This window comes from Salvelinus alpinus, chromosome 6 (genome assembly GCF_045679555.1).
Source record: "Salvelinus alpinus chromosome 6, SLU_Salpinus.1, whole genome shotgun sequence".
NCBI classification, from domain to species: domain Eukaryota; kingdom Metazoa; phylum Chordata; class Actinopteri; order Salmoniformes; family Salmonidae; genus Salvelinus; species Salvelinus alpinus.
In genome coordinates this window covers 79,730,026-79,752,909 of record NC_092091.1, presented here as the reverse complement: position 1 = coordinate 79,752,909, position 22,884 = coordinate 79,730,026, and the positions used below count along the sequence as shown (strand labels likewise).

Genomic DNA, 22,884 nt, shown 5'->3' with positions numbered 1-22,884 from the left:
AGCTGTTGGATGGTACTGCTGACTGATCCTAGGTGGAGGGACTAACCCAGCTGTTGGATGATACTAGTGACTGATCCTAGGTGGAGGGACTAACCCAGCTGTTGGATGATACTGCTGACTGATCCTAGGTGGAGGGACTAACCCAGCTGTTGGATGGTACTGCTGACTGATCCTAGGTGGAGGGACTAACCCAGCTGTTGGATGGTACTGGTGACTGATCCTAGGTGGAGGGACTAACCCAGCTGTTGGATGGTACTGGTGACTGATCCTAGGTGGAGGGACTAACCCAGCTGTTGGATGGTACTGGTGACTGATCCTAGGTGGAGGGACTAACCCAGCTGTTGGATGGTACTGGTGACTGATCCTAGGTGGAGGGACTAACCCAGCTGTTGGATGATACTGCTGACTGATCCTAGGTGGAGGGACTAACCCAGCTGTTGGATGATACTGCTGACTGATCCTAGGTGGAGGGACTAACCCAGCTGTTGGATGATACTGCTGACTGATCCTAGGTGGAGGGACTAACCCAGCTGTTGGATGATACTGCTGACTGATCCTAGGTGGAGGGACTAACCCAGCTGTTGGATGATACTGGTGACTGATCCTAGGTGGAGGGACTAACCCAGCTGTTGGATGATACTGGTGACTGATCCTAGGTGGAGGGACTAACCCAGCTGTTGGATGATACTGCTGACTGATCCTAGGTGGAGGGACTAACCCAGCTGTTGGATGATACTGCTGACTGATCCTAGGTGGAGGGACTAACCCAGCTGTTGGATGATACTGGTGACTGATCCTAGGTGGAGGGACTAACCCAGCTGTTGGATGATACTGCTGACTGATCCTAGGTGGAGGGACTAACCCAGCTGTTGGATGATACTGCTGACTGATCCTAGGTGGAGGGACTAACCCAGCTGTTGGATGATACTGCTGACTGATCCTAGGTGGAGGGACTAACCCAGCTGTTGGATGGTACTGGTGACTGATCCTAGGTGGAGGGACTAACCCAGCTGTTGGATGATACTGCTGACTGATCCTAGGTGGAGGGACTAACCCAGCTGTTGGATGATACTGCTGACTGATCCTAGGTGGAGGGACTAACCCAGCTGTTGGATGATACTGGTGACTGATCCTAGGTGGAGGGACTAACCCAGCTGTTGGATGATACTGCTGACTGATCCTAGGTGGAGGGACTAACCCAGCTGTTGGATGATACTGGTGACTGATCCTAGGTGGAGGGACTAACCCAGCTGTTGGATGATACTGGTGACTGATCCTAGGTGGAGGGACTAACCCAGCTGTTGGATGATACTGCTGACTGATCCTAGGTGGAGGGACTAACCCAGCTGTTGGATGATACTGGTGACTGATCCTAGGTGGAGGGACTAACCCAGCTGTTGGATGATACTGGTGACTGATCCTAGGTGGAGGGACTAACCCAGCTGTTGGATGATACTGGTGACTGATCCTAGGTGGAGGGACTAACCCAGCTGTTGGATGATACTGGTGACTGATCCTAGGTGGAGGGACTAACCCAGCTGTTGGATGATACTGGTGACTGATCCTAGGTGGAGGGACTAACTCAGCTGTTGGATGATACTGGTGACTGATCCTAGGTGGAGGGACTAACCCAGCTGTTGGATGATACTGGTGACTGATCCTAGGTGGAGGGACTAACCCAGCTGTTGGATGATACTGGTGACTGATCCTAGGTGGAGGGACTAACCCAGCTGTTGGGTGATACTGCTGACTGATCCTAGGTGGAGGGACTAACCCAGCTGTTGGATGATACTGGTGACTGATCCTAGGTGGAGGGACTAACCCAGCTGTTGGATGATACTGGTGACTGATCCTAGGTGGAGGGACTAACCCAGCTGTTGGATGATACTGCTGACTGCTCCTAGGTGGAGGGACTAACCCAGCTGTTGGATGATACTGGTGACTGATCCTAGGTGGAGGGACTAACCCAGCTGTTGGATGGTACTGGTGACTGATCCTAGGTGGAGGGACTAACCCAGCTGTTGGATGATACTGCTGACTGATCCTAGGTGGAGGGACTAACCCAGCTGTTGGATGATACTGCTGACTGATCCTAGGTGTAGTGTGGAGGGACTAACCCAGCTGTTGGATGATACTGGTGACTGATCCTAGGTGTAGTGTGGAGGGACTAACCCAGCTGTTGGATGATACTAGTGACTGATCCTAGGTGGAGGGACTAACCCAGCTGTTGGATGATACTGCTGACTGATCCTAGGTGGAGGGACTAACCCAGCTGTTGGATGATACTGCTGACTGATCCTAGGTGGAGGGACTAACCCAGCTGTTGGATGATACTAGTGACTGATCCTAGGTGGAGGGACTAACCCAGCTGTTGGATGATACTGCTGACTGATCCTAGGTGGAGGGACTAACCCAGCTGTTGGATGATACTGGTGACTGATCCTAGGTGTAGGGACTAACCCAGCTGTTGGATGATACTGCTGACTGATCCTAGGTGGAGGGACTAACCCAGCTGTTGGATGATACTGCTGACTGATCCTAGGTGGAGGGACTAACCCAGCTGTTGGATGGTACTGCTGACTGATCCTAGGTGGAGGGACTAACCCAGCTGTTGGATGATACTAGTGACTGATCCTAGGTGGAGGGACTAACCCAGCTGTTGGATGATACTGCTGACTGATCCTAGGTGGAGGGACTAACCCAGCTGTTGGATGGTACTGCTGACTGATCCTAGGTGGAGGGACTAACCCAGCTGTTGGATGGTACTGGTGACTGATCCTAGGTGGAGGGACTAACCCAGCTGTTGGATGGTACTGGTGACTGATCCTAGGTGGAGGGACTAACCCAGCTGTTGGATGGTACTGGTGACTGATCCTAGGTGGAGGGACTAACCCAGCTGTTGGATGGTACTGGTGACTGATCCTAGGTGGAGGGACTAACCCAGCTGTTGGATGATACTGCTGACTGATCCTAGGTGGAGGGACTAACCCAGCTGTTGGATGATACTGCTGACTGATCCTAGGTGGAGGGACTAACCCAGCTGTTGGATGATACTGCTGACTGATCCTAGGTGGAGGGACTAACCCAGCTGTTGGATGATACTGCTGACTGATCCTAGGTGGAGGGACTAACCCAGCTGTTGGATGATACTGGTGACTGATCCTAGGTGGAGGGACTAACCCAGCTGTTGGATGATACTGGTGACTGATCCTAGGTGGAGGGACTAACCCAGCTGTTGGATGATACTGCTGACTGATCCTAGGTGGAGGGACTAACCCAGCTGTTGGATGATACTGCTGACTGATCCTAGGTGGAGGGACTAACCCAGCTGTTGGATGATACTGGTGACTGATCCTAGGTGGAGGGACTAACCCAGCTGTTGGATGATACTGCTGACTGATCCTAGGTGGAGGGACTAACCCAGCTGTTGGATGATACTGCTGACTGATCCTAGGTGGAGGGACTAACCCAGCTGTTGGATGATACTGCTGACTGATCCTAGGTGGAGGGACTAACCCAGCTGTTGGATGGTACTGGTGACTGATCCTAGGTGGAGGGACTAACCCAGCTGTTGGATGATACTGCTGACTGATCCTAGGTGGAGGGACTAACCCAGCTGTTGGATGATACTGCTGACTGATCCTAGGTGTAGTGTGGAGGGACTAACCCAGCTGTTGGATGATACTGGTGACTGATCCTAGGTGGAGGGACTAACCCAGCTGTTGGATGATACTAGTGACTGATCCTAGGTGGAGGGACTAACCCAGCTGTTGGATGATACTGCTGACTGATCCTAGGTGGAGGGACTAACCCAGCTGTTGGATGATACTAGTGACTGATCCTAGGTGGAGGGACTAACCCAGCTGTTGGATGATACTGCTGACTGATCCTAGGTGGAGGGACTAACCCAGCTGTTGGATGATACTGCTGACTGATCCTAGGTGGAGGGACTAACCCAGCTGTTGGATGATACTGCTGACTGATCCTAGGTGGAGGGACTAACCCAGCTGTTGGATGATACTGCTGACTGATCCTAGGTGGAGGGACTAACCCAGCTGTTGGATGATACTGCTGACTGATCCTAGGTGGAGGGACTAACCCAGCTGTTGGATGATACTGCTGACTGATCCTAGGTGGAGGGACTAACCCAGCTGTTGGATGATACTGGTGACTGATCCTAGGTGGAGGGACTAACCCAGCTGTTGGATGATACTGCTGACTGATCCTAGGTGGAGGGACTAACCCAGCTGTTGGATGATACTGCTGACTGATCCTAGGTGGAGGGACTAACCCAGCTGTTGGATGATACTGCTGACTGATCCTAGGTGGAGGGACTAACCCAGCTGTTGGATGATACTGGTGACTGATCCTAGGTGGAGGGACTAACCCAGCTGTTGGATGATACTGCTGACTGATCCTAGGTGGAGGGACTAACCCAGCTGTTGGATGATACTGCTGACTGATCCTAGGTGGAGGGACTAACCCAGCTGTTGGATGATACTGCTGACTGATCCTAGGTGTAGTGTGGAGGGACTAACCCAGCTGTTGGATGATACTGCTGACTGATCCTAGGGGCAGTATCTCCGCCTCCTCTGGTAGAACAACAGTCAACTCCTCGACAGCAGGCAACTCCTACACACACAAACACACATCATGTTCATGTGAATACGACGCTAATTTTATTTTTACTCACATGAAGTTTTGAATTCCCAGAGTAGAGGTTAGAGAGAGAGGCCAGGGGTTAGAGAGAGAGGCCAGGGGTTAGAGAGAGAGGCGCCAGGGGTTAGAGAGAGAGGCCAGGGGTTAGAGAGAGAGGCCAGGGGTTAGAGAGAGAGGCCAGGGGTTAGAGAGAGAGGCCAGGGGTTAGAGAGAGAGGCCAGGGGTTAGAGAGAGAGGCCAGGGGTTAGAGAGAGAGGCCAGGGGTTAGAGAGAGAGGCCAGAGGTTAGAGAGAGGGGCCAGGGGTTAGAGAGAGAGGCCAGGGGTTAGAGAGAGAGGCCAGGGGTTAGAGAGAGAGGCCAGGGGTTAGAGAGAGAGGCCAGGGGTTAGAGAGAGAGGCCAGGGGTTAGAGAGAGAGGCCAGGGGTTAGAGAGAGAGGCCAGGGGTTAGAGAGAGAGGCCAGGGGTTAGAGTTCAGGGGTACCTCAGGCAGGGTCTCGTCCAGGGTTTTGATGGCACAGGGTTTCCTTGCCCGACTGAAGCCTTCATCATCATCATCATCTTCCTGACCTAACACAACAGCCAGCGTCACACCGGAGGAAGAGGAGTCTGAATCACTGTCTGAGGAGGAGCTGCTGCCGTCCCGCTGGTCCCTGACACACATACCGTCCTGTAACGTCAGCAGTACCTGGGGGGGGTCCTGGGGGAGGTCCTGAGAGGGGTCCTGAGAGGGGTCCTGGGGGAGGTCCTGGGGGAGGTCCTGGGGGAGGTCCTGGGAGAGGTCCTGGGGGAGGTGTGTGTGTGTAGTTCCGTCTCCCAGCTCGGAGCTCGAGACAGAGCTGAGATTCTCTGTAACCTCCATCTCCTCTGCTCCTCCCGTTAAGTCTCCCGGTAAACGGCTGCCTGAGGTCACGGAGGTCAGTCCCTGAGGTTCTGTCTCAGCTGTGCGTCCGTCCTCCAGGTGCTCGGTGCTGGTACCGCCGTTAAGTTCCAGTTCCTCTCCGTGTGTCTCTGCTGAGCTCTGCAGAACCTCCGGTACCACAGCCGTCTCCTCTGGTTGGGCCTCCATCTCGTTACTGGGTAGAGACTATGACACCTGGGGACAAAGACACCACAACTACAATCACCTGGGTAATAGTCACTAGGAACCACACAGAACGGGAGCTAAGAGACGCAAACGGAACAGAGTGGGAGGGATAAGAAACGCTTAGGCCTAGTTTTGTTGCAAAACGTTGTTGTACTTTGTGCACTAATGAATACACCCCTGGTTGCCTCACAAACCACAGTGTCGACCCCTCAAGTTCTGGACCTGGATACTCTGAGAGAAGGAGTTGATATTCAGGTCCCACTGGAGGGTAAGAGTGGTGTGAGGAGAGAGGGGGTTGATATTCAGGTCCCACTGGAGGCTAAGAGTGGTGTGAGGAGAGAGGGGGTTGATATTCAGGTCCCACTGGAGGCTAAGAGTGGTGTGAGGAGAGAGGGGGTTGATATTCAGGTCCCACTGGAGGCTAAGAGTGGTGTGAGGAGAGAGGGGGTTGAGAGTGGTGTGAGGAGAGAGGGGGTTGAGAGTGGTGTGAGGAGAGAGGGAAGTGGTGTCTAGGGGCTCTAGTTCACGGTCTTAGAGGAACAGGACTAATGAAGAGAATTGAATGTAGGGAGGCTGTGACTGGCCTCACACTCCAGTAGGTGGCGGTGTACGCACCTTAAGTCGGATGCGATGCGCCAACCCAATCCCAAAAGAAGAAGACTGTCCTGTTCTGACAGAAGTAGCTACATTAGTCACAAGGATAACAATAAAGAGGAGCTGTTGTTTGTAAAGCTACTAGCACAATATGAAATACAACTGTTGGAGGAACGGGAGCAAAGACAACCTGAAGGTAGCCAGCCAACAAAGTAAAATGTGTTCATATTGGATATTCGGTTCTATCACCAATAGCTATTGAACCAAGCATGTCATGACTATGAACATTCTAGATTCTTAATAAGGGGAGGATGGAGAAAAATACACACTTTTTGGGGGGGGGGGGGGGGTGGATTGTTACCTGTGTGAAGCTAGCCACAATAATGATTAGCCACAAGTAATTCGCGGTTCGCATTCAAAATAAATGTCCCCCATTGAAACTGATGCAAAAACGGATACAAATAGTGAAATAATGCCATAATTGGACTAGACAAGAGTAAACGTCCAATATGAATGTTCAATACGTACAATAGGCTGACTGGGCTAATAAGGCTCATTTCACACTGGCTTCAAAGTCCTGCAGTAAGTCCTGCAGTAAGTCCTGCAGTAAGTCCTGCAGTAAGTCCTGCAGTAAGCGCTATGACCTCAATACATGTAAACTCTTTGGAAGTGTAATCTGTGGACGTCACCGAGTAGGCTGATACCCCATTTCATGGTAAGGCTGTACAGGTCCTATAGGTTATGCCTCCAATGCAATTATAAACTCTAATACATTCACAGTGGGATTCCAACTATTGGTTTAACTGTTTTGTCTAATTCATTAATTATTGTACTTCTTTTTAAGTTATGTAACAACATTCCAAACGTGTTTAGTATCATCTAGTCTACGTATGGTATTATTTCCACTGTTTGTATCCGTTTCAATGGGTGAACTTTATTTTTAAGGTGAACTACAAATTCCACCATTGTGGCTAAATGGCTTCACAGAGGTTAGATTATTCTCCATGCGCCCCTGATTCAGAATATAGTCATGGCATGTTGGTTCAATAAGAGGAGGCTGCTGGGGGAGAGGACAGATCATAATAATGGCTGGAACCAATCAGAGGAGGCTGCTGGGGGAGAGGACAGATCATAATAATGGCTGGAACCAATCAGAGGAGGCTGCTGAGGAGAGGACAGCTCATAATAATGGCTGGAACCAATCAGAGGAGGCTGCTGGGGGAGAGGACAGATCATAATAATGGCTGGAACCAATCAGAGGAGGCTGCTGGGGGAGAGGACAGATCATAATAATGGCTGGAACCAATCAGAGGAGGCTGCTGGGTAGAGGACAGATCATAATAATGGCTGGAACCAATCAGAGGAGGCTGCTGGGGGAGAGGACAGATCATAATAATGGCTGGAACCAATCAGAGGAGGCTGCTGGGGGAGAGGACAGATCATAATAATGGCTGGAACCAATCAGAGGAGGCTGCTGAGGAGAGGACAGATCATAATAATGGCTGGAACCAATCAGAGGAGGCTGCTGGGGGAGAGGACAGATCATAATAATGGCTGGAACCAATCAGAGGAGGCTGCTGGGGGAGAGGACAGATCATAATAATGGCTGGAACCAATCAGAGGAGGCTGCTGGGGGAGAGGACAGATCATAATAATGGCTGGAACCAATCAGAGGAGGCTGCTGGGGGAGAGGACAGATCATAATAATGACTGGAACCAATCAGAGGAGGCTGCTGGGGGAGAGGACAGATCATAATAATGGCTGGAACCAATCAGAGGAGGCTGCTGAGGAGAGGACAGCTCATAATAATGGCTGGAACCAATCAGAGGAGGCTGCTGGGGAAGAGGACAGATCATAATAATGGCTGGAACCAATCAGAGGAGGCTGCTGGGGAAGAGGACAGATCATAATAATGGCTGGAACCAATCAGAGGAGGCTGCTGGGGGAGAGGACAGCTCATAATAATGGCTGGAACCAATCAGAGGAGGCTGCTGAGGGAGAGGACAGATCATAATAATGGCTGGAACCAATCAGAGGAGGCTGCTGGGGGAGAGGACAGCTCATAATAATGACTGGAACCAATCAGAGGAGGCTGCTGGGGGAGAGGACAGATCATAATAATGGCTGGAACCAATCAGAGGAGGCTGCTGGGGGAGAGGACAGATCATAATAATGCCTGGAACCAATCAGAGGAGGCTGCTGGGGGGAGGACAGATCATAATAACGGCTGTAACAGAGCTAATGGTATGGCATCAATCACCTGGGGCCTGTTGCACAAAAGTAGAATTAAGACATCCGGGATAAATGACTCAGCTGAGCTCAATGAAGCCAAAACATGTGCGTCCAGGCTTAATTGGTTGCACAAAGACCAAGCCAGGATGAGCAGACACGGATTCATTAAGCCAGGTGAAACCAATCCTGGATAGGTGCGCGCTCACGGCTCACTCAAATAGACCCCGCCACAGATCACAGATTAACTGATTTACCATGGCAACTAGAGCCGCGTACTTTTCCCCGTCGGAAGCACAAATCCTCATGGAGGCATACGAGGAGGTAAAAGATATAATTAAGAAGAAAGGCAACACCGCCACAGTGATAAAGCAAAGAGAAAAAGCGTGGCAAAGTATTGCAGACCGCCTGAATGCGTAAGTAGTGCACAATTACACACTCACCGCTCCGCTGAAACATCACAATTACAATTCAAATATTTAATTCACATCTCCAAAAATGCAGTTGTACTGTAATTATGAAACGGTTAAATTTTTTATTGAAATGCACTGCAGATATGAGTGAAATTGTGTAAAGTAACTCCATCACACTGTATAAAGCTATGATAAATTTTTTGATATTTTTACTGAAAACAAGACAAAAATACCAAGTAATTTTTTGCAGTGTGACTCCATTACATGTGTGTGTGTGTGTGTGTGTGTGTGTGTGTGTGTGTGTGTGTGTGTGTGTGTGTGTGTGTAGATTAAACATGAACGGGCCAAAACGGACATGGCAGCAGGTCAAAATCAAATACAAGAACATTCTGCAGAATGGTATGGTCCCTGACTAATATTTAACAAAGCACAAGCATATATTGTACCCAGAAGGTGCCTGCTCACACATTGTCTGTACTGTTTTAGCAGTGAAAAAGAATACCCACAGACAAGGCACGGGTGGTGGGTCACCAAAGGCTGACCTTACCCCAGCAGAGGACATGGCCTTGGAGCTAAATAAAGGCAGGCCCGTCTTAGAGGGGATCCCTGGGGGGAAAGAGACGAGCATAGGTTCCTCCCAAGATGCCACCCGCTTCATTCAAGGTATGTCCTTCCATCTCTACATGGGATACAACCACATTCATATTGAATCAATTTGGACTGTCTGACTTTGGTTTACCTATTGCCTTGCAGTGTCTGGCAGCACTGTGTTCCTGTTAGAGCCACCAGCACAAGCACCAGACGATGCTGATCCAGTGAGTACTCCATCAAAGGCATACTGTAGGCCTGGCATGTCTTGTCTACTAGCTTCAATATGAATCCGATTAAATGTGATAGGGTGAAGGCCCCAGTGCAGCAGCAACAGCACATGATGGAGACGATGATGAGGAGGAGACTATCTCTCTGGATTCCAGAAGGCATGAGGTATCATGTTAAGACTGTGAAAGTACTATTTACTCTACAATGGTGAGGAGTCCTCATCAAAATCAAAAAATCTAATTTCTTTTACAGGACCCAGATGCTATACAGTGGGAAAACCAGCCTGGCAACATAGTGCGTATTAATAAAAGGACACCACATCCTGCCAAATTCCAGCTGCGCTAATTGTATTGTGTTCACAGAGCTCACAAGCTATCAGAAAGTTGTATGGCAACCACCTCCGGCGCCAAATAGAACTGGCAGACATAGACATTCAGTACAAGAAGAAAAAGATGGAAAATCTTGCACTGGAGTCCGAAATAAAAAAGAGGACAATTAGGAAACTGGACCTTGAAATAAAAAAACTTGAGAGGGAGGTGAGATATGCCTTCAATGTACACTGTATGCTAACTGTAACACAAATGTATTAATCATTATTTTTCTTTCCTCCCCCAGCTCCAAGAAGATGACACAGCTCAAAATAAAAATTTGGTATATTCTCGTAAAGTCAAGTGAGCCATGACATATGAGCTCTTATTGTGAGCACACAGGACGGTGGCATCTTTCTAAGGTTTTTTTTATTTTCCCAGCAATCAGTACAACCAAGTCATCGTTATAAGGCATCGCCCTCTTTTGCCCACCCCCCCAGCACCAGGTGTGGCCACTAGCCTATATGAAGGCCCAAAATTGTGTGTTCCTTTCTGCTCTGACAATGGCATGCCCATTCGTGCGAGATGTGGTGGATGAAGAAGCACTTGTGCTGAGGAGAGCCTTCAGGCGAGAAAGGGTCTTCAGGGACCGGTTGGACCCACTGGCCTTCCCTGATGACCATCTATATGAAAGATACAGGTTTTCTGCAGATGGCATCAGGTATCTATGCAGACTACTGGGTCCCAGGATTAAGCACCGCACTGCACGGAGCCATGCACTGAGTGTGGAGCAAATGGTTTGTGTGGCCTTGCGCTTTTTTGCTAGTGGAGCCTTCCTGTACTCAGTGGGGGATGCAGAACAGCTGAACAAGGCCACAATTTGCCGCACAATAAGGAGTGTGTGTCTGGCTATCAAAGCATTAGCAGATGTCTTCATCTCCTTCCCTGGCCACAGAAGACTCTGTGACATCAAAGAGGAGTTCTATAGGATTGCAGGTAAGAGGATCTACAAATTACAGGACAACTGTTAACACATAGTAGGATACTCATTACTTTGTGTGACAGGTTTCCCCAATGTCATTGGTGCAGTGGACTGCACACACATAAGGATAAAAGCCCCCTCAGGTGCCCATGAGGCCGATTTTGTGAATAGGAAATCCTTTCACAGCATTAATGTTCAGGTGAACATAACTTTTTGATATTGTCCATTGACGAACACTCTGCATTGCCAGTGATGTGCATTGATTGGTGTAATATTCCTCATCTTATGATTTCAGATGGTCTGCAATGCTGACTGTGTGATCAGCAATGTTGTGGCAAAATGGCCTGGCTCAGTCCATGACTCCAGAATCTTTCGGGCCTCTGAAATCTATCAGTGCCTATCACAAGGTAAGCCACACAACCCCTATTTATAACCATCATGGCTGTGTCAAGAATATCACTGTGTTTATGAGGTAGTAATGATGAGATTTTGTGTTGACAGGTGAATTCTCTGGTGTGTTGCTGGGAGACAGGGGGTATGGCTGCCAGCCTTTTCTCCTGACACCTTTCACAGACCCCCAGGAAGCACAGCAGGCCTACAACCATGCCCATGCCAGGACCAGGGCCAGAGCTGAAATGACCTTTGGCCTCCTGAAGGCACGCTTTCACTGCCTTCACAAATTAAGGGTCAGCCCTGTTAGGGCATGTGATATTACTGTGGCTTGTGCTGTCCTCCACAATGTGGCCTGCCTGAGGAAGGAGAGGGCCCCCAGAGTGCCACCAGCCATGGACTGGGACAATCCGGCAATCTTCCCTGATGACGACAGTGGTCGGCTGCTGAGGGACCAATATGTGTTGAATTATTTTAGTTAGTATGTGTGCTTTCAATTTTGGTTAAATATGTCCTGCGGTGGCAGAGGAATTTGGGTTTTTTTGGGTTCGTTTTTTGACGAATTTGGCCTCTTATGATGTTTGTGCGGTATACTGTATGTAATACAAGGCTGCAGGGAGGCTACTGCATCCATTCATTTGTCTGTTCAGTTGATGTGTATGGATTTGTCCTGCATTTATTTTAGTGTGCAGACATGCAGGGTGTGTTATATACAGACCTTTGAATGTGTATGTATCATTTTGTATAATATGCTTGGATTCTGTGCTTTCCATCTTGTAGAGTCACTGTGACTTCAGTTTCGAAAGGAGCTGATGGTTTACCTGCTTTGTTTTGTCCTTATTCAATAAAGGAACATAATGTTACACATTGTGTTTTTATATTCATATGGAATGTGTATTTGTTTATATGACAGAGTACTAGGGCCACACTGAAGAAAAAGGATAAAGTCATAAATTTATGAGGCTGGTTCTTTCTGCAGAAAAGCTACATATTGTTTTTACAGTTTTGATACTTATGACAATGTGATACTTAATATTCTGGCACATCAGCATGTCTTTGTTTATGAAACCATACTGAAGTACAATTTCACGAAATGCCCCACATCTGTCATTTTAACAACTGTCCTCCTTTAAAACAACTGGTTACAATATTATGACTTGTGTTTTTTCCCCCTCTGTGGCCCTAATATTCTATCATTTTATATATAGCCTTATAGTCTATGGGAAACTGTAAATTATCTAATGATAGCAACATCATCTAAAAATCATTTTTTATCCAAAATCATTGAAATTAATGATCACAAACGTTTAAATAATAACAGTGGGTCTAGTTATATGTGATAACAATGTATAGTGAGCAGTGAAATAACTATTGGTTTCCATTTGTGGTGACTGCTGACTGACATTAGGGATGAGATTAAATAGATCCTGGAATTTAGCCTGGTCTGGAGCAGGCTAGCTCCACAGAATAAATCTCCATGGTAATTTATACCATAACATATCCTCCTGCCCCCTATCCATCTTTAGTGCAACCGGATTACGGATCAATTGAGCCAGGATCACCAAGATATCCTGGCTTAATCCCTTATCCTAGTTTTGTGCAACAGGCCCCTGGAAACCATGTGTTGCTTTTGATACCATTCAACCAATTCTGCTCCAGCCACGAACCCGTCCTCCCCAATTAAGGTGCCACCAACATCCTGTCAATATCAATTGAGGAGAGAATATCCACCGAATATAAAACACTTTTACCTTGGTCAACTACCCTGCCCCATTGGTTACTTTCAGGTATTATCTAACTTTAGAACTAGTTGGATAGTTAGTCTACCAGCCATATCTATTAAAAAAAATACGTTTTACAATCAGAGTTCATAACACAGGAGTTAAATTCGTAAATTAGCTAGTCCACTAGTTACAACAGTTATGTTGCTTGGTTGCTAACGTTAGCTAGTCCACTAGTTACAACAGTTATGTTGCTTGGTTGCTAACGTTAGCTAGTCCATTAGTTACAACAGTTATGTAGCTTGGTTGCTAGGCATTCTCAGAACCAGATAACGTTAAGTTACTGTTAGTCGGCGTTTTAAATTATCTTTGGTATTTTATCGCCAATTCTGTATTATACCGGTGACATTATTACAATGTTGTTTATCATATTGCAAACGTGTAACGTTAGATGAAGATGGACTTACGTTAAAGTAGTTAAGGCTACAAAGTTCTCTCAGCAATCTGCTCTCTGCTACTCAGTAACGTTACTCTGCTGTCTGCAACCGCTGAGCTATGTTCGCAACACGTTTTGATTCGGAAACAACGTGGTCTTGTTGTCTTCCGGGTTGTGGAACCTTCTTTCCGCCGCCGGATGAAATGACGGACAGTGTTGTCCGACGGACCAGCAGCATCCGCCGGAGTTGTCAATACAGAACACGTGTGTTCAACCAATGATCAAACTTCGCACATACAACTAAAACATGGTAAAATTACACTTATTTAACATCCTTAACATGTATCTATATATGTATAAATATGTTTAGCTATAGCTAGATTTATATAACGTTATAGCGCTCTTAGAACCTAGTGAATGTATACTGCACAAAAATATAAACGCAAAATGCAACAATTTCAACGATTTACTAGTTAAAGTTATTAATATAACGAAATCAGTCAATTGAAATAAATAAATTAAGCCCTAATCTATGGATTTCACGTGACTTTCACAAGCACCAAGTCTAGGACTTGCCTAGTTAAATAAAAAAGTAGGTCCTAAGGCTTCTTAACAGCTTCTACCCCCCAAGCCATGAGACTGCTGATCAGCTCATCAAATGGATTTCGGGACTATTTGCATTGATTTGCTCTTTTTCTTTTACGCTGCTGCTCCTCGATGTTTATTATCTATGTATAGTCACTTTATCTAGATATTACCTCGACTAACCTGTACCCCCGCAGATAGCCTCATTGTTATATATATTTTTTTCAACTTTAGTTTATTTATTTAATATTTTCTTAACTCTTATTTTGCTTAAACTTTTAAGTAAGTATTTCACATGACTGGGCAGGAGCGCAGCGATGGGTGGGCCTGGGAGGGCTCCACCCACTGGGGAGCCAGGCCCAGCCAATCAGAATGAGTTTTTCCCCACAAAGGGAATTATTACAGACATAAATACTCCTCAGTTTCATCATGTGGTCTGCGGTTATGAGGCCAGTTGGACGTACTGCCAAATTATCTAAAATGACGTTGGAGGCGGCTTATGGTAGAGAAATTAACATTAAATTCTCAGGCAACAGCCCTGGAGGAAATTTCTGCAGTCAGCATGTCAATTGCACGCTCCCTCAAAACTTCAGACATCTGTGGCATTGTGTTGTGTGACAAAACTTCACATTTTAGAGTGGCCTTTTATTTTCCCCAGCACAAGGTGCACCTTTGTAATGATCATGCCGTTTAATCAGCTTCTTGATATGCCACACCTATCGGCTGGATGGATTATCTTGGCAAGGGAGAAATGCTCACTAACTGGGAAATAAGCTTTCTTGCGTATGGACATTTCTAGGATATTTTATTTCAGTTAATGAAACATGGGACCAACACTTTACATATTGCGTTTATATTTTAGTTCAGTATAGAATAATGCAAGACAGTGTTCTAACAGTCGTGTGTGTGTGTGTGTGTGTGTGTGTGTGTGTGTGTGTGTAGCCGAAGGCGGGGAAAGGTAAACCAACTCAGAAGGAGAAGGTGTGTCATCCCTATAGCAGGAAAGCTGCTTACCTGGCCAGCCAGGAGATACGTCTGGGAAAGAAGGAGAGGTAAGGAGGGAGATGATTTGTGTGTGTGTTTTGAACAGAGAGAATCCTGTATATTGTTATATATTTATAAAGTTAAGTGTGTATCTCTGCCTCCAGACAAAAGAGTGAGAAGGCCACTCGTCTCAACAGCATTGGTGAGTCTGACAGTCTGTTGTATTACTGTTACTGTGTTACTACTATTACTGTGTTACTTTACTACTGAACATCTGCTGTCTCAGCCACTGCCTGTCACCAAGGGTGTACCCCAAGGCTCGATCCTAGGCCCCACACTCTTCTCAATTTACATCAACAACATAGCTCAAACAGTAGGAAGCTCTCTCATCCATTTATATGCATATTTTTTTATTTCACCTTTATTTAACTAGGCAAGTCGGTTAAGAACAAATTCTTATTTACAATGACGGCCTACCAAAAGGCCTCCTGCGGGGACGGGGGCTCTCCATGATTGAGTCTTTGAATGAAGAGATGGAGATAAAACTGTCCACTGAGTGTTTGTTGCAGCTCGTTCCAGTCGCTAGCTGCAGTGAACTGAAAAGACGAGCGACCCAGGGATGTGTGTGCTTTGGGGACCTTTAACAGAATGTGACTGGCAGAACGGGTGTTGTATGTGGAGGATGAGGGCTGCAGTAGATATCTCAGATAGGGGGGAGTGAGACAGAGGAGGAGTATAGAGTGCAGTGATGTGTCCTATAAGGAGCATTGGTGGCAAATCTGATGGCCGAATGGTAAAGAACATCTAGCCGCTCGAGAGCACCCTTGCCTGCCGATCTATAAATTATGTCTCCGTAATCTAGCATGGGTAGGATGGTCATCTGAATCAGGGTTAGTTTGGCAGCTGGGGTGAAAGAGGAGCGATTACGATAGAGGAAACCAAGTCTAGATTTAACTTTAGCCTGCAGCTTTGATATGTGCTGAGAGAAGGACAGTGTACCGTCTAGCCATACTCCCAAGTACTTGTATGAGGTGACTACCTCAAGCTCTAAACCCTCAGAGGTAGTAATCACACCTGAGGGAAGAGGGGCATTCTTCTTACCAAACCACATGACCTTTGTTTTGGAGGTGTTCAGAACAAGGTTAAGGGCAGAGAAAGCTTGTTGAACACAGAGAAAGCTTGTTGGACACAGAGAAAGCTTGTTGAACACAGAAAAAGCTTGTTGGACACAGATAAAGCTTTGTTGTAGAGCATTTAACACAACATCTCTTAATTCAAAGACTCAATCATGGACACTTACTGACAGTTGTGGCTGCTTTGTGTGATGTATTGTTGTCTCTACCTTCTTGCCCTTTGTGCTGTTGGCTGTGTCCAATAATGTTTGTATCATGTTATGTGCTGCTACCATGTTGTTGTCATGTTGTGTTGCTGCCATTCTATGTTGTTGCCTTAGGTCTCTCTTTATGGAGTGCTGTGGTGTCTCTCTTGTCATGATGTGTTTTGTACTATATTTTTATATTTAATCCCCCATCCCCGCAGGAGGCCTTTTGCCTTTTGGTAGGCTGTCATTGTAAATAAGAATTTGTTCTTAACCTACTTGTCTAGTTAAATAAAAATAGTTAGTATATTCATCTACAGATAGCTAGGTGGGACAACCACATATCACAGTAGTTAGTATATTCAGATAGCTAGGTGGGACAACCACATATCACAGTAGTTAGTATATTCAGATAGCTAGGTGGGACAACCACATATCACAGTAGTTAGTATATTCAGATAGCTAGGTGGGACAACCACATATCACAGTAGTTAGTATATTCAGATAGCTAGGTGGGACAACCACATATCACAGTAGTTAGTATATTCAGATAGCTAGGTGGGACAACCACATATCACAGTAGTTAGTATATTCAGATAGCTAGGTGGGACAACCACATATCACAGTAGTTAGTATATTCAGATAGCTAGGTGAGACAACCACATATTACAGTAGTTAGTATATTCAGATAGCTAGGTGAGACAACCACATATCACAGTAGTTAGTATATTCAGATAGCTAGGTGGGACAACCACATATCACAGTAGTTAGTATATTCAGATAGCTAGGTGAGACAACCACATATCACAGTAGTTAGTATATTCAGATAGCTAGGTGGGACAACCACATATCACAGTAGTTAGTATATTCAGATAGCTAGGTGGGACAACCACATATCACAGTAGTTAGTATATTCAGATAGCTAGGTGGGACAACCACATATCACATTAGTTAGTATATTCAGATAGCTAGGTGGGACAACCACATATCACAGTAGTTAGTATATTCAGATAGCTAGGTGAGACAACCACATATCACAGTAGTTAGTATATTCAGATAGCTAGGTGGGACAACCACATATCACATTAGTTAGTATATTCAGATAGCTAGGTGGGACAACCACATATCACAGTAGTTAGTATATTCAGATAGCTAGGTGGGACAACCACATATCACAGTAGTTAGTATATTCAGATAGCTAGGTGGGACAACCACATATCACAGTAGTTAGTATATTCAGATAGCTAGGTGAGACAGCCACATATCACAGTAGTTAGTATATTCAGATAGCTGGGTGAGACAACCACATATTACAGTAGTTAGTATATTCAGATAGCTAGGTGGGACAACCACATATCACAGTAGTTAGTATATTCAGATAGCTAGGTGAGACAACCTAGACAGGTGAAAGGTGAGTACAACGGTAGGGTGTACCCCCTCTTACCTTCTATTGTCTGTGTAGGTGAGTACAACGGTAGGGTGTACCCCCTCTTACCTTCTATTGTCTGTGTGTGTAGGTGACAAGCTGCAGTGGTTTCAGAGCCAGCTGGACTCTGAGAAGACAGAGTTCACCAAACAGGACGCCTGTCACATCATAGAGAGGTCAGTACCCGTGTCTATATTCATGTGTGTGTGGTTTTGTATTTTACTATACTGTTGGAGCTGGAAACACAAGCATTTAGTTAGGTGTTACTATACTGTTGGAGCTGGAAACACAAGCATTTAGTTAGATACTACTGCACTGTTGGAGCTGGAAACACAAGCATTTAGTTAGGTGTTACTGTTGGAGCTGGAAACACAAGCATTTAGTTAGGTATTACTACACTGTTGGAGCTGGAAACACAAGCATTTAGTTAGGTGTTACTGTTGGAGCTGGAAACACAAGCATTTAGTTAGGTATTACTACACTGTTGGAGCTGGAAACACAAGCATTTAGTTAGGTATTACTACACTGTTGGAGCTGGAAACACAAGCATTTAGTTAGGTGTTACTGTTGGAGCTGGAAACACAAGCATTTAGTTAGGTGTTACTATACTGTTGGAGCTGGAAACACAAGCATTTAGTTAGGTGTTACTATACTGTTGGAGCTGGAAACACAAGCATTTAGTTAGGTATTACTACACTGTTGGAGCTGGAAACACAAGCATTTAGTTAGGTGTTACTGTTGGAGCTGGAAACACAAGCATTTAGTTAGGTATTACTACACTGTTGGAGCTGGAAACACAAGCATTTAGTTAGGTGTTACTGTTGGAGCTGGAAACACAAGCATTTAGTTAGGTGTTACTATACTGTTGGAGCTGGAAACACAAGCATTTAGCCAGGTGTTACTATACTGTTGGAGCTGGAAACACAAGCATTTAGCTAGGTGTTACTATACTGTTGGAGCTGGAAACACAAGCATTTAGTTAGGTGTTACTATACTGTTGGAGCTGGAAACACAACCATTTAGTTAGGTATTACTATACTGTTGGAGCTATATAAAAAAGCAGTTGGCTAGGTACTGGTCTGTTTCAGCTGTCGTGGGACTAGGGCAAAGCAGTTGGCTAGGTACTGGTCTGTTCAGCTGTCGTGGGACTAGGGCAAAGCAGTTGGCTAGGTACTGCTCTGTTTCAGCTGTTGTGGGACTAGGGCAAAGCAGTTGGCTAGGTACTGCTCTGTTCAGCTGTTGTGGGACTAGGGCAAAGCAGTTGGCTAGGTACTGCTCTGTTCAGCTGTTGCGGGACTAGGGCAAAGCAGTTGGCTAGGTACTGCTCTGTTCAGCTGTCGTGGGACTAGGGCAAAGCAGTTGGCTAGGTACTGCTCTGTTCAGCTGTTGTGGGACTAGGGCAAAGCAGTTGGCTAGGTACTGCTCTGTTCAGCTGTCGTGGGACTAGGGCAAAGCAGTTGGCTAGGTACTGCTCTGTTCAGCTGTCGTGGGACTAGGGCAAAGCAGTTGGCTAGGTACTGCTCTGTTCAGCTGTTGTGGGCAGCCTAGCTGCTTGGAGAAGGAGGGGCTTCCTGGACCCTTGAGGGACTTTTGAAATGTTTGGATCTTTTTTTGTACATGTGATTGGTGGATTCAAATGAAGTATTTAAAATGTGTGTGTGTGTGTGTGTGTGTGTGTGTGTGTGTGTGTGTGTGTGTGTGTGTGTGTGTGTGTGTGTGTGTGTGTGTGTGTGTGTGTGTGTGTGTGTGTGTGTGTGTGTGTGTGTGTGTGTGTGTGTGTGTGTAGGTACCTGCAGAGGTTTGACGGGGAGTTGGACCAGATAGAGCTGGTGAACGGGATCAAAGGTCGTCAGGGTCGTCTCCATGGCAGCAGGGAGACCGTCATCAAACAGACTGTAGAGAGAGAGACCGCTCTGTACCATGGCAACGGCTTCGGTCAGTCTCACACACACACAATGATACACACACACGGTGATACACACACACACGGTGATACACACACACACACACACGGTGACACACACACACACACACACACACACACACGGTGATACACACACACACACACACGGTGATACACACACACACACACGGTGATACAGAACCCTGACCGTGTGTTCCTCTTCTCTCCTCAGAGATTCCAGACATCATCAACTCTAAACATCTCAAGACCTTCAGGTGAGACGACCAATGACAACCCACCTCTGGCTAGAGCAGGAATCTGATTGGTCTGTGTCCGTAGAGCTGTGATCTGATTGGTTGTTGTCAGTAGAGCTGTGATCTGATTGGTTGTTGTCAGTAGAGCTGTGATCTGATTGGTTGTTGTCAGTAGAGCTGTGATCTGATTGGTTGTTGTCAGTAGAGCTGTGATCTGATTGGTTGTTGTCAGTAGAGCTGTGATCTGATTGGTTGTTGTCAGTAGAGCTGTGATCTGATTGGTCTGTGTCAGTAGAGCTGTGACCTGATTGGTTGTTGTCAGTAGAGCTGTGATCTGATTGGTTGTTGTCAGTAGAGCTGTGATCTGATTGGTCTGTGTCAGTAGAGCTGTGACCTGATTGGTTGTTGTCAGTAGAGCTGTGATCTGATTGGTTGTTGTCCGTAGAGCTGTGATGATTCATGAAAAACAGCTCTATTCGTTACATTTCTCTCACCTGATTGGTTGATTCTGTTGTGGTTTGTTCCTTGTCAATCATTGGCTCTTTGAAATTAGCATTGAGACAATATCTTTAATTAAACCATTCAAAAACCTTTATTAATGCAATTGCAGACAGAAGTTGACAACAGGACCATGTTTCCAGAGTAAGTTCTGCACAATAGAAAAGGGTCCGAGTTGTTTTATTATGCCTACAGTCAACCCCTAGTGATGTCACTGCCTACGTCATTACCTTCTACTCATGAGACCAAGCCCATGCCACCACAGCTTATACAAACAGTCGTTTCAGTGTTATCTAAAGGCTCAGCAGTAAATGTCCCCGAGTTGATTTATAGTGGAATGTCTGACTAGTCTCTTATCTCTTCCACTCCCCTGCAGAGTTCTGTCTCTCAGACTGTTTTCTTTATAAGAGGCAGAGACTAGAAATAAACTGTGGAACAATATTAAACCTTTATAATGAATCTATATATTGTTAATCTGTAGTCCAGGACCCTATAAATGTGAGGGAGGTCTTATAACCCCTCCCCTTCTATTAATACAACATAATCAATTATTATAATACATCAATCATTTGGTACAGCCCCGATCATGACCCCAAGGTGAACCCCACAATTCCATTGTTCTGAGCTGTGATTGGATGATTCCATGGTTCTGAGCTGTGATTGGATGATTTCATGGTTCTTAGCTGTGATTGGATGATTCCATTGTTCTGAGCTGTGATTGGATGATTCCATGGTTCTGATCTGTGATTGGTTGGTGGTTTCAGGGAGTGGAGCGGCAATCTAAAGAAGCTTCCCAACATCAAGATGAGGAAGTTCTCTTCCCGAGGGATGGACAGAACAGGAGGAGGAGAGGAGGAGGAGACCGCTGGAGGAGAGGAGGAGGGGACCGCCGGAGGAGAGGAGGAGGAGGGGACCGCCGGAGGAGAGGAGGAGGGGACCGCCGGAGGAGAGGAGGAGGGGACCGCTGGAGGAGAGGAGGAAGAGGAGACCGCCGGAGGAGAGGAGGAGGGGACCGCCGGAGGAGAGGAGGAGGAGGGGACCGCCGGAGGAGAGGAGGAGGCATTGATGGAGGACTCAGATGCCCAGGAAGATGCCCCATAATGCTTTGCGTGTTAGAACTCTGGGGATGTCAGCCATCTTGACTGGGGTTAAGACAACGTGTGTGTGTGTGTGTGTGTGTGTGTGTGTGTGTGTGTGTGTGTGTGTGTGTGTGTGTGTGTGTGTGTGTGTGTGTGTGTGTGTGTGTGTGTGTGTGTGTGTGTGTGTGTGTGTGTGTCAATACAGACATCTAATAAACCTAAAGACAGACCGATACTGTTGTTCTGTTTTATTGAAGGTGCGTTGCTGTGTTCAAGACAACTCGGAAACGATAGAAAGATGAGATCAGAATCATCCAATAGGAAGCTCTACGCAAAAAAAATGTGAGCACATCTTTACTCGGAGGTTCTGAGTTGTCTTGAACATGGCTAGTTTGTGTCAGTCAGTAACTCCTCTATACAGGTTGTATCCAGTCAGTAACAGGTTGTATCCAGTCAGTAACTCCTCTATAAAGGTTGTATCCAGTCAGTAACTCCTCTATACAGGTTGTATCCAGTCAGTAACAGGTTGTATCCAGTCAGTAACTCCTCTATACAGGTTGTATCCAGTCAGTAACAGGTTGTATCCAGTCAGTAACTCCTCTATACAGGTTGTATCCAGTCAGTAACTCCTCTATACAGGTTGTATCCAGTCAGTAACAGGTTGTATCCAGTCAGTAACTCCACTATACAGGTTGTATCCAGTCAGTAACTCCTCTATACAGGTTGTATCCAGTCAGTAACAGGTTGTATCCAGTCAGTAACTCCTCTATACAGGTTGTATCCAGTCAGTAACAGGTTGTATCCAGTCAGTAACAGGTTGTATCCAGTCAGTAACTCCACTATACAGGTTGTATCCAGTCAGTAACTCCTCTATACAGGTTGAATCCAGTCAGTAACAGGTTGTATCCAGTCAGTAACAGGTTGTATCCAGTCAGTAACTCCACTATACAGGTTGTATCCAGTCAGTAACTCCTCTATACAGGTTGAATCCAGTCAGTAACAGGTTGTATCCAGTCAGTAACAGGTTGTATCCAGTCAGTAACTCCTCTATACAGGTTGTATCCAGTCAGTAACAGGTTATATCCAGTCAGTAACTCCTCTATACAGGTTGTATCCAGTCAGTAACTCCACTATACAGGTTGTATCCAGTCAGTAACTCCACTATACAGGTTGTATCCAGTCAGTAACAGGTTGTATCCAG

General features: G+C 46.2%; 3 protein-coding genes across 6 annotated transcripts in view; 2 read left to right on the top strand and 1 right to left on the bottom strand.

Moving 5' to 3' along the window:
- The window catches only part of LOC139579441 (H/ACA ribonucleoprotein complex non-core subunit NAF1-like), a gene marked incomplete in the record, with an annotated part of 46,218 nt that extends 32,404 nt beyond the window's left edge, over positions 1-13,814 (bottom strand). The window contains 4 exon segments of one of the 2 annotated variants that reach the window (XM_071408112.1): positions 4,539-4,632; positions 5,141-5,752; positions 6,359-6,408; positions 13,668-13,763. In XM_071408112.1, the coding sequence (XP_071264213.1) occupies positions 4,539-4,632; positions 5,141-5,725 (679 nt within the window). 2 annotated transcript variants of the gene reach the window in all.
- Positions 8,492-12,342, top strand: LOC139579445 (putative nuclease HARBI1). Of its 3 annotated transcripts, none has more exons than XM_071408120.1 (8): positions 8,492-9,379; positions 9,467-9,643; positions 9,734-9,795; positions 9,878-9,964; positions 10,052-10,335; positions 10,415-11,103; positions 11,385-11,496; positions 11,591-12,342. In XM_071408120.1, the coding sequence occupies exons 6-8, from the start codon at positions 11,035-11,037 to the stop codon at positions 11,959-11,961; spliced, it is 552 nt and encodes a 183-aa protein (XP_071264221.1). In that variant the 5' UTR covers positions 8,492-9,379; positions 9,467-9,643; positions 9,734-9,795; positions 9,878-9,964; positions 10,052-10,335; positions 10,415-11,034; the 3' UTR covers positions 11,962-12,342. The 3 variants fall into 3 exon arrangements, with proteins under 3 accessions (XP_071264221.1, XP_071264223.1, XP_071264222.1); XM_071408122.1 differs by having other exon boundaries at positions 9,270-9,643; positions 10,052-10,093; positions 10,162-10,335; XM_071408121.1 differs by lacking the exons at positions 8,492-9,379; positions 9,467-9,643; positions 9,734-9,795; positions 9,878-9,964; positions 10,052-10,335 and having other exon boundaries at positions 10,342-11,103.
- tma16 (translation machinery associated 16 homolog) lies at positions 13,814-21,916 on the top strand. Its single transcript, XM_071408116.1, has 7 exons — positions 13,814-13,946; positions 15,164-15,273; positions 15,370-15,407; positions 18,041-18,125; positions 19,736-19,884; positions 20,085-20,127; positions 21,369-21,916. The coding sequence occupies exons 1-7, from the start codon at positions 13,944-13,946 to the stop codon at positions 21,703-21,705; spliced, it is 765 nt and encodes a 254-aa protein (XP_071264217.1). The 5' UTR covers positions 13,814-13,943; the 3' UTR covers positions 21,706-21,916.
- Positions 21,917-22,884: the final 968 nt, after the last annotated feature.